This window comes from Arachis ipaensis, chromosome B1 (genome assembly GCF_059453495.1).
Source record: "Arachis ipaensis isolate K30076 ecotype BB chromosome B1, ASM5945349v1, whole genome shotgun sequence".
Lineage (NCBI taxonomy): Eukaryota > Viridiplantae > Streptophyta > Magnoliopsida > Fabales > Fabaceae > Arachis > Arachis ipaensis.
In genome coordinates this window covers 40,100,052-40,110,984 of record NC_142436.1, presented here as the reverse complement: position 1 = coordinate 40,110,984, position 10,933 = coordinate 40,100,052, and the positions used below count along the sequence as shown (strand labels likewise).

Here is a 10,933-nt window from a genome sequence, read left to right as displayed (position 1 = left end):
GGCTAAGCGGCCAAATAAAGAAATGACATAATAGTAAACGAACAATACATATCAAACATGCAAACTTTACGAAATTCACAGGCCCTTAAATTGGCAGTTCAAAAGGGCATCACATCGGCCCAACAAAATACATCAAGTCAAAATCAAAGTACAAAAGGGCGACACATCCGCCCGATAACAAAAGGATTTAAGCTACAAATCTCGGTTTTAAAACAAGTCACTTCCTCGATAGGTCAACAATCTTGCCGTCCTGGATCATCTTGAATGCACCGACCGCAGAGGTGTTGAAGTCGGGGGCAAGCAGCAAAACCTGGGCCTTGATCGCCTCCTCGGTAACAACTATGGCGTCCCAGGCATCCTTGATATTTTCTTTGTTTTTCATCTTCATGTTAGTGGCCTCCAGGCGATCAAGATCCGCTGACTTCACGGCCTCAGCCAGATCTTTCTCGAGCTCCTTCACCTTATTCTCTCTGCCGCAATAGCCCAACCCTACGCATCGTTAAGTTGTTTGCCAAGAATAAGGTCCCGATCGGCAAAGCGCTGGATCTCCTCGCCAGCATCCTTTAGCTTTTTCTCGCCCTCCTCAAGTCGAACCCTTATGGCTTTTCCTTCATTCTACAAATTGGAAATGTCTCTTTGGGTGGTCCTATGCTTTCCCTCCAAAACCTGGCACTGAGCCAAGACCAACTCCACCTTCCTCGCGATGGTGATGTTCCGAAGAAGGCTCTGGTATGTCCACCTCACCTGAGCATCTAGATCTTCATCCCAGAAGAATTACTCAGTAACCAGCAACAGCTGGGAATCAATTAAGAACCCTGCGTTGAAATTCTTCTCCATCGCGGTGAGCACTTGTCTCGGCTGAAGTTGGGTTTCCTTTTTTGGGATTGGGGATGACGATCACCTCTGGTTCATCTTCCCAAGCACCAGACGCCTGCTCAATCACAACCCCCTTCCCAAAGTCAACTCTCTCTGAGGCATTGTTCCCGAGAGGTGGCTCAGTCATGGGCTAGGATTGAACCTCCGCTTCGCCAGTATGGGGAACCTTAATCTCAAGAGTAGGGGTATCCGAGATGTCATCGTCATCACCAGGGAAGAGGTGGGTCATCAAGCGGCTCAGTGAAGTGTTTCTTGCTGCCATCCCAACTACAAAAAGAAAACAAGTTATAACATCAGCAACAGAACAACAATAGATAATCGGAAGAACGGAAGGATAACAATAAGAAACAAGAAACATGAACTAACTGACAGACTCCCAGCCAGCTTCTCGGTCACGCATTAAGAGATGGGGGTTAAGGTTATTTGAACCAAATATCGCTAATAAAACGTCAGTGATTTATTGGTTCTGTCGACCTATGCCATCGTAGGTCACCTTAATTATATAATTGGAGCCAACGCCAAAACTCCAATAAGTCGGAATGCCCCGTTCTCCTTCAAGTGTGAGCCAAAAGGGGTGCTGGCCTTGAGCCAATCTCATCTTAAAGAATGTCTCTTTAAAGCCGTAGAAGGAATCTTTAAAAAGACCAAAGATCCTCCAATTTTGCATGACTGGAAGGAAAGGTAGCCTTTTTGTGTTTTCCTTCCTGGAAAGGATTGGTAAGGAGGAAGAAATAGAGGAAAACCTCCACAGTGGCTGGGAGTTCCAAGTACTCGCAAACCATCTCGAAACACTGGATGGTGACCCAACTATTGGGATGAAGCTATGAAGGCACAACCTCACATCTATTTAGGAGAGCCAGGAGAAGGGAAGCCGAACACCTAATGTGGTGAACATGGGTTTATAAACCCACATCCAATCTGGGACGCGAGGAGATTCGAGGTTAAGCTAGCAAACGCGTTCCTAGGGTCTCGGCACTAGGGCCTCGTAATTCGCCTCCTCGGCGCCACCACCACACAACGCTCCTGAATTACGGAGCTCTTGTAATTCCTTTGCGTTTACTCGAGAGGATGTGCTTGTGACGTCGGAAGTGCACCACGCATAATGATTCGTCGGAGGTCGCTGCGCCATACCTACAGTGAGGCACCACTTAAGTTAAATCGAGAAGTCAGAAGCAACTCCGAGGCCAAAGCTAAGTTATTCTACGCCATTGTTATCATATACTACACCATTCTAAGCCTAAACCATGAAAGAGACACCTATGACACCCCTATTAAAAGCTATCTAGCAGGCACTAGTTCGATCTAACAAAAAGCAGTAACAAATGAAGACATAACAACAAATGGAAAAAAAGAAGCAAGAAAAGCACCAAAATAGGAAAAGTAAACACAAAAGAATAATCACTTACCAGTATCTGTAATGAAGAAGGATGCAAGAAGTAGGCAATGACAAATTCCTTGCGGCAGTAGCGTGAAATTTACGAACGATCTAGAGACGAAAGCAGCAAATCGCAGAGGAAGAAAAAGAGGAAATGGCAATAATGGTAGTAGAAGTTATGAAAAGGCGAATGAAAAATGAAAGGAAGATAAGAATATAGGATGATAACCATCAAAGAAAAAGCGCGAAAGGTCAGGGGTAAAATTGACCTTTCTGCTAGCTTTCAAATCACATAAAGATCATTAAATGCTCCTGGCATGGGAACCAAAGCGACTTCTCCAAGTAGCGACTAGGTGCAGCTCACGTGCACAAAGAAAGCGCTAGAAGCATGATTCCCGCCAGTGAGCTTGCGACCAGAAAAAGATAACTACACGCAAACACACAAGCTAGGTTAATGCGCCAATCGCAATCCTCGCAACTTGTCGCATTAGGGGCACTGTTCTGGCCAGCCTAATAAGAATCGGAGGTCCATCCGACGGACTCACGAACCAACAGGTACCCGACCCCAGTAAGCCAAAATGTCTCTAGCACGACTCAATCCTGTAGTGGAGGTCAGGACAGCTGACGAAAGCTTTCTGACAAATGGGCCTGAGCAGAAGGGCCCACTTGAGAAGCAAGAATAAAGGGAGACGACCTATCCCTCTCCCCAGGTACGTCACATCTTACCCTAATTAGCCACCTTATCGTGCGGACGTTTACTTCGACATCGGAGTGTCCTTGCAGGTGGTCCCACCTGTCGACCTGCCGACGATTGTCGACGTCATTCCTCTCAGCATCACTCACATTCAGGTCTCGTCTCTCACGACCAACCGGCTCAATAAGCAACCGAACACTGATACTATTTATATGAGTTCTATCATTCATTGGTATCCCATTTTTGTTTTGGGTTCTCAATTCTATCGAATAAAAAAGTATGACTGAATTTTGCTTATTTATAAATTATGATGTTATATGTATATTTTTATGGTCCTAAGAATTATAATTTTTGTATCTTTTTAACGAGTTTGGATAAAATCTTTAAGTTTACCTTGCTTAATTTCAACCATTTCTATGAGATTTATAACGTGTTTATTTTTCTATATAAAATCCATATCGAAGAGAATTCTCTAGAGAATTGAAATTCTATTTCATATTTTGGTAAAAAGAAACACTAATTTCAATTCTAATAAGATTTCGATTCTCATATAATATATAAAAGATCAAAGTACATCTGATTTCTAATTCCATTCTCATAAATTGATACATAAAAATTATAAATTGATACATAAAAATTAATATACCAAAAATATTCTCGCTAAAAAATTAAAATACCAAAAGATAACCCTAACATTATCTAAAACTTATTCCCTTTCTACTCAACAAGAACCCGTACTAAATCAATACTACCCCTACTATTCGACCATTATCATCATTAGTATCATCATTTCATCTGTTCTTCCTCACATTCCCATTTTATGTCACAGCTCAAGCACTCACATTTCAAAAAAGAAAATAAAAAGGAAATTCCTAAAAAAGTTGGAAAGAAATAGTAAGGAACAAAAATGGCAGAGCACAAAATATGAAGGCAAACAACTGCAGAAGACGATGGAGCAAGGTGCACGAGAGTTTGAGACAAACAATGTCAGAGCAGCGCACGAGAATGAGAGAAATAGTAACGTTCAATCATGGAAGCAAAGTGCAGCAAAACAATTGAAGAAGACGATAAAGAAGTGTGATTGAAAGCAATAATGGCAAAACACAAGTGTGATTGAAGAAGACTTTATTGTTGGTGCATTCAGAACCAAAGTGGGAAAGAAGCAAAAGAAAAATGAAAAAAAGCAGCAACAATTCCTTTTGTTGAAGTTAAAATAATAATGTTAAACATATTTTAAAGATTCACTTTCAATTCAATTTTTTGCTTTCTAAATTTGATATTTGATGAGAATTGAATTGCAAATCAATCTTTTCAAGAATTCAATTCAATTTCATCTCATTAAAATTTCTAAACACACTTGTAGTTGTTTGGCTTGTTTAGTTTTCCTATAGAAACTTAAAAAGAATTGTAATAGAGAGGAAAAAATGTCTTGACGAGTGCTAAAGACTAAAATTTAACACTCTCAAAGTTTAGTAAAATTTGTCACAAAGTTCAAAAAAATAATTGGAATTAAATTCCAGGTCGTTCTCCCTTAAATTTGCAATAAGGTATGTAATTATTGGTTATGAATTTCGGAGGCGGGGTTAAGCGCAATTACGGAACAGTAAATTGACTAGAATTTAAAAGAGCAATTAATAACTAAATTGCAAGAAAATAAAATCAAAGAACAAGTGAAGGGGTAACTAATCAAGTATGTGATAAAAGAGCAACAATTAAAAAGACAATTATACTAGAAAGCAAATAAATTAAACTAGAAAATGATTTAGGCAATGAACTAATAAAAGAGAAAATTCAAATGCGGTCTTGGCTAAGATTGAGAGCCAAGAATCACTATTCTTATCATTAACTACGAATATGACAATTGTTAAGAGTTAATTTCACTTCATTAACTTGTACATATTAAAAAAAGTCAAGTAGACATAATTGACTTTAATACACAAGTTTTAACCAACTTACTAATTGAATTTAGTAAAATGTTAATGTTAGTGAAAACAAAGTAAGCTAACAACTCTAAATTACCCATATAAGAAAAAACCTTTAAATTATCAATTAAAATTAGATATTAATGACTCAAGATCACATATTCCTCAATCCCAAGCCAAGAAAAGGAAAATCTACTCCATAACTAATGTAACATTTTGTGTATAAAAGTAAAACATCATAAATTACAAAAATTAACCAAAAAAAAAAAACTACAACTAACCAATGCAAAAATTAACACTAACTCAAATAAACATAAATAAAACTTAAAACGTCAAATTCTCGTAAAATTTAAATTAATATTGTAACTGTTTCTAATATTTTTTAATTATATAAAATATTTAAAATAAATATTTATATTAATAAATAATAATATATACTATTTCTAATCTTATTTTAAGAATATAAATTAAGAATAAAGAATAAAGTTAGACACAACTGACACGTGATAGTATTTAAGTATATTTAAACATGTTTAAAAAAATATTTTGTATATTGTATTAAAACACGGTTATACATAAAAAACACACATCAAATAATAAATATCTATGCGTGTCGTGTCGAAATTTTGTCCAACATGTATGCACGACAACTTCGTGTGCTTCGCAGGAGCCAATAAGCAACCTTCTCCTTTAACAAGTTGGATGGAAGTGAAAAATGCAAATACAAATATAAATGGTGAATGCTATGGTGTCTAAAAAATAGTGTTTATTTATTATAAAAGGTTAAAAATCAATATTTAATTTAAAAAATATAAAAATAAATAGTTTTAAAAAAAATAAAACTTACTACAAAAAATAAATTAGGTAAAATTTAGACAACAGTTCATAGACACCACAGAATTGGCAATATAAATATACTATGAGAAAGCCTAATAGGATTATATATAATGGTTGGAGTAGCAATACATTCTATAAGAATAAGTGAATGTCACAACTCCATTTCTTGACCAAATTCTTCGATTGTTTTTGTGGCCAGTGTAAGGACATCTACAAAAGCACTAAAAGATGCTCGAAGAAATCTTGCTTCTGTTGCCTCAAAGTGCCTGAATGGAACACAGGGAAAAGAGTACAATTAGATATTATGAAGAACCCTTTTAAGCTGAACTAACTAGTTACAGTAAAAAAAATTCTTAAAGAGAAATCCAACAAATTTTAGCATAACTGATGATGATTGATTACAAAAATATGTTCCACTCGTGTTTGTTTGAAACATTGTGTTCGTGTTGGATCACATGGCAGGTAGGTCAGAAATGAAACCGCTGAGAAATTGAGATTTGGTACAACTTAAGATGTGGCTTAAGTAGTAACAAATTATTAGCTAATCACATATCTGTCTAACTAATCAATAACAACTCATCCAAAACATAACTTACTCTTAGAACATTAGCTGAACAAGAATTGTTTCAGTTGAATAGGAAAGGATGCACAATTCATGCAGATTATAGAAGCATTGATAGAATAAGAATAGCATAGAGGCTACAGAAGAGACTCACGCTGAAAGCTTTCCATGAGACACTGTCATGAGTCGTTTCACCTTGTCTGGTTGCAACTGCGGCAGAAATCAAATCGAATTAGAAACTCAATGAGAAATTTTTCGGTAAAAGAGTGGAAATTTCATAGCTTGAAGAAACAATGACCTCCTTATCAACAGCTAAGGCTGCGCATACGATAGCAGCATGTTGTTCATGTCCAAAATCCACTTCTAGGTCACTGTAATGGTCATGAACAGTTACTAAGAGATAAATTTGGTACATTAGCTTATCAAAGTGTTCATCAGAAGTTGGTGAAGTTCGTATTCAAATAACACGGTATCCACTTGCACACAGATATAATTCACAAATAAGGGCTCATATACCAAACAAGAAAGCAATCTAAGACCACAAAAATCAAAACTTGGGAGTGATTAAATTCATGGATAGCATATAAAACAATGCAAATAGAAGATTAAGAAAATACTAAGTTTTTCAGAGAAAGAGAGAGACCAGCTGAATGGCCATTGGGATCCGGCTTCAGCTGTTGCTGTGGCAGCCATTTCTGTTCTGATGATTCCAACAGCGGAGGGAGGGATATCACGGCAACAGATATTGGGCTTTCTTGGGTATGGGCCTCGCGAAACCAATCGGCCCAAATAAAGCCCACTAATCGAAGAAAAGTGGAGCCAAGAGAGAATACGTCTTCTCAAGTCCCAAAAAAAAAAGAAAATACTTCTTTTTTTTTTCTTTTACCAAAGATATGAGACTCGAACTCGCAACCTCTTAATTGAGTATGGAGAAACTATGCCATTTGAACTATTACTCATTGGCAAACACTTCTTCTTGTTTGTGTATGTGTGTTATACTATTATTATTCTTTGTTTTTTTTAGAGCTGATATATTGTATCACTCTAACCCGATATCTAATTTATGCATATTGAATTTTTTATATTATAATGTCCCTATCAAAAAAGAAAGATAACAAAAAGATTTATCGTTTTTTTTGTTTTTAAATGTGAGATCTATTAATAATTGCAGTATGTTACTTTTATCTCTCAAAATAAGAGTGGGGGCAGTATGACCTTGATGGTAAACTTCACTAAATAACAAATCAGATCTCTACCAAAAACACACTTGTAATATGTACAATAGAAAAATGAATTACTCGTGACATATATCATATGACTAATTTTATTTGATAATTCAGGAACATACTATTACACATATCTAATAGTCAACTTCTTTGTTCACAGTTTCTTCCTTGATTAATATTTACCTTAAGATCATATTTATATATATACACTTGTGATGAATCCTATCAGCATAAACATAAGATCAGAGTGGTGTTGGTGAATGAATCAGTTTATAATGAAGGAAACATCCATCCCATGGTCCAAGTCCAACCAAGAATCAAACCAGCACCAGAAAGGCCTAAACCCACAGCAAAAGCAACAACACATTTTCCAATCCCACATTTTTTGTTACCATTTCTGCGATGACTCTTCTTCTTCAGCTGCATTTCCTTCATTGGCATCCAAGGTAATGATGCTGGAATCAGATTCAACAAAGGCTGGTTTATGTTTGGGAGTTGAAGGCACAGATTCTCCAGCTGCAGGATGTGAAACCATTGCTTGTAAGCAAAGAGTTGCGAGGCCTGTCTGAAAAAGAGGCTCAGAAGGTGCTCCTTCTCACTGTACGCTTGTTGCGCTGCTTTTTCGGCCTCCCTTGCTCTTTTTTGGGAGTGGCACAATGCTTCCAACAAGTCAGACACGCTACTGTTCTCAGAATTTGTTTGCCGATCCTCGCTGCTCGAACTAGAATCCTTGCTCTGGCTGGAACTGAATATATGAAACATTGTTTAGATAAACTGATCTTAGCAATTAGCACAATAAAATTGAACTTTTTAGCAATTGACATATGAAATCAAATTCGTTGATCCTGCACATGAGCTTATAGAACATGTAGTCACTGCCAAAAGACTGTCAAACCAGTAGAACCAAGAAATTGAAAGCCAAATTTAACAATCCACTTGGTACGTCGATACTTTAATCACGAAAACAAAGACAACACAAAGTTAAAATGCAAAAACTTTAATGTATCCCAGATACCAGAAATTCATGTTTGAATCCTGATAAGAATAGCCAGAGGTTGGAGTTCCAGATGTACAACTATTGATATTGGGAGAACCAGTCTTGGCTCTCCAGTCTATAGATGATAGTGGAGTTTTGTCAAGGTCAACACTGGGCTTCTGCTTAATATGTTTAGTTTGTGGCTGAGGGAGATCACAATTCTCTATATGGTCAATTGACTTTTGAGCAACCAAGGAAGCCAACTCGTCTTTTCCAGCAGTGCGCCACCAAGGCCCGGTTTTCTCTGCTCCCATCAAATGTGACTCCAGATCAGAAGCTGACATTTTACTTTGTTCATAGGACAAAAAATCCGCAATATCACAGTCCATAAAATGACCATCAGAGAAACAGAATTCTTTCTGTTCTTTCTTCTTAGCTGTTAAATGAAAATCATTATGCAGTGAAGCCTCGGTTTTCGACATCTTGGTATTACTGCTGGTTTTCACGCATGTTGGAGAGGCATACCATGGGTGATCTACGGCTACATTGGCGCTTTCGGCATATGAAAGAGCATCAAAATCAGATTGATCTGCCCCAAGTTTGATATCATCATCAACAAATCCATACACGGCACACTGCTCAGACCGCCAAGAATAGTGAGGCTGAGATGTATAACTTGCTCTTCCCCCCATGTTGGTTTTCACATTCAGCCACCATCTCTTTCCTGTTGTTGATCTATCAGAATTCAAATCATGATCATCAACAGAACTACTATGCGGCCAATCAGATTCTAAATCTTTCGAAAATGATGATGGTTGATCAGAAGAATTAGGCTTCCTAAAATCTTGAGCAAAACAATTAGCTCTATAAGCACCCCTCTCTTGTGATGATGCCATTACCTCTTTTCTCTGATTAAGGACCAATTTTATGGAGCAACATTTGATGGATCCAGCATCTGTTGTTAGTAAGACAAACTCAAACACATTAGATGCATTATAATGCAGATTTCAAACTCAAATCTTAATGATATAGTAACAACAATTTTCTTTTTTTTTTTCCTCCCAACCCTCTCTTCGACTACCTATAAGCCAATACTAACACAAGGAACATTAGATTATTAATGAAATATGAAGTCAACCAGTAAGTAAAGAATGAAACTGTCAACAGAAATGATCCAGTTTGATACTGATGACAGCAAAGCGAGAATTCAACGAAGTCGTTACTTTTTAACAAGAATAATTAAGTTTCAATAAATAATAGCTATCAAGTCAAGTTATCATCACATTATGTAGTAAGGAGAAAAAAACGAAATAATATATAGGCAATGCAGGAGTAACAAGAGAAACTTTTTGTTAGCTACTGAAACAGAAGGAGCATGCCCATTATGGATATGCAATAGAGCTTTAAATTTACCCAAAGAACGAGAACCTAATTGAAGGTAACAAGTATATAGTACACAGAAAGTTGAAAAAATTTACAAAGGGTTTTGAAGAGAGGTTCCAGCGAAACAGCAGAAGCAAAGCAAGCATATTCGTTCAATCAAAGGAAACGGATCACGCAATAAACACACACACACACACACACACAGAGAGAGAGAGAGAGAGAGAGAGAGAGAGAGAGAGAGAGAGAGACTTGCCTTTGGTTAAGATCTGAGAAGTGAAATAGTTGAACTTGATGAATCAAACACTATAATTGGGAGCGACAAAGGGAGAGAGAGAACTTTTGGTTTGGTTCTTCCTTCTTACAAGTTACAAAGAAACATATCCTACATTCATGTGTACACATATTAAATAGAATTCTTTTACACACAAACAAAAAAAAAAAATTCCCAGTTTTTTTTTTTTTTTAGTATTGTTCCTATAAATTCTAGTTTTTTTCCTTTTATGCAGTAGTTTCTACATTTAATTTTTCTATTCTCAAATTTAGAATTTCCTTTACTATACTTGTTTTGTTGAGAATCACATTTTTGTTTTCATGTTAATGACACTAAGTGCTTTATCATATAGAAAGAATTTCAAGTATATCAAGTACATTAATATTTTAATAATTTTAATTATTAATTTTAGTTATAAAAAATATATATATAATATATTACTTTAAAATCAACTATTAAAATTATTAAAATACCGATATTTAAATATATTTCAAAACTTTTCTACCATATAATTCATTATATGCGAATGAATCTAATATTTTTAAGAAATTTTATCTTGGTTTTAAAATTTATCTAAACATGATTATCATTTAAACAGTTACCATTTAGAAACACGCTAAAATTTTAAGAGTAATAAAAGTGGAAATTAATACGAAATATTAAAAATGACATAGATGCTATAATTGTGTACAGTAGGAGTGTGTATGGGCCGGGTGAAATCGAGTTTGATGTGATCCAGATCCGACCCGAAATATATATCGGGCCTATTTGTTAGACCCGAACCCGATTCTAGACCCGATAAAACCTATAC

General features: G+C 36.2%; 2 protein-coding genes across 2 annotated transcripts; both read right to left on the bottom strand.

The window, feature by feature from the left end:
• Window positions 1–5,782: 5,782 nt before the first annotated feature.
• Window positions 5,783–7,015, bottom strand: LOC107617724 (uncharacterized). Its single transcript, XM_016319569.3, has 4 exons — window positions 6,910–7,015; window positions 6,565–6,637; window positions 6,421–6,476; window positions 5,783–5,970 (listed from the first exon to the last, which is right to left on the bottom strand). The coding sequence occupies exons 1-4, from the start codon at window positions 6,957–6,959 to the stop codon at window positions 5,856–5,858; spliced, it is 294 nt and encodes a 97-aa protein (XP_016175055.1). The 5' UTR covers window positions 6,960–7,015; the 3' UTR covers window positions 5,783–5,855.
• A 559-nt stretch (window positions 7,016–7,574) lies between these two features.
• Window positions 7,575–10,281, bottom strand: LOC107629052 (uncharacterized). Its single transcript, XM_088501360.1, has 3 exons — window positions 10,105–10,281; window positions 8,508–9,423; window positions 7,575–8,237 (listed from the first exon to the last, which is right to left on the bottom strand). The coding sequence occupies exons 2-3, from the start codon at window positions 9,362–9,364 to the stop codon at window positions 7,763–7,765; spliced, it is 1,332 nt and encodes a 443-aa protein (XP_088357486.1). The 5' UTR covers window positions 9,365–9,423; window positions 10,105–10,281; the 3' UTR covers window positions 7,575–7,762.
• Between the last annotated feature and the right edge of the window lie 652 nt (window positions 10,282–10,933).

Excerpts from the sequence above, each read along its gene's own strand:
- LOC107617724 (XM_016319569.3), bottom strand. The coding sequence starts at position 6,959 with ATGGCTGCCACAGCAACAGCTGAAGCCGGATCCCAATGGCCATTCAGC. Across the intron at positions 6,638-6,909 it reads TCCCAATGGCCATTCAGCTG|TGACCTAGAAGTGGATTTTG; the intron begins GTCTCTCTCTTT and ends TGACCATTACAG. Across the intron at positions 5,971-6,420 it reads TCTCATGGAAAGCTTTCAGC|GCACTTTGAGGCAACAGAAG; the intron begins GTGAGTCTCTTC and ends TGTTCCATTCAG.
- LOC107629052 (XM_088501360.1), bottom strand. The coding sequence starts at position 9,364 with ATGGCATCATCACAAGAGAGGGGTGCTTATAGAGCTAATTGTTTTGCT. Across the intron at positions 8,238-8,507 it reads GATTCAAACATGAATTTCTG|TTCCAGCCAGAGCAAGGATT; the intron begins GTATCTGGGATA and ends TCATATATTCAG.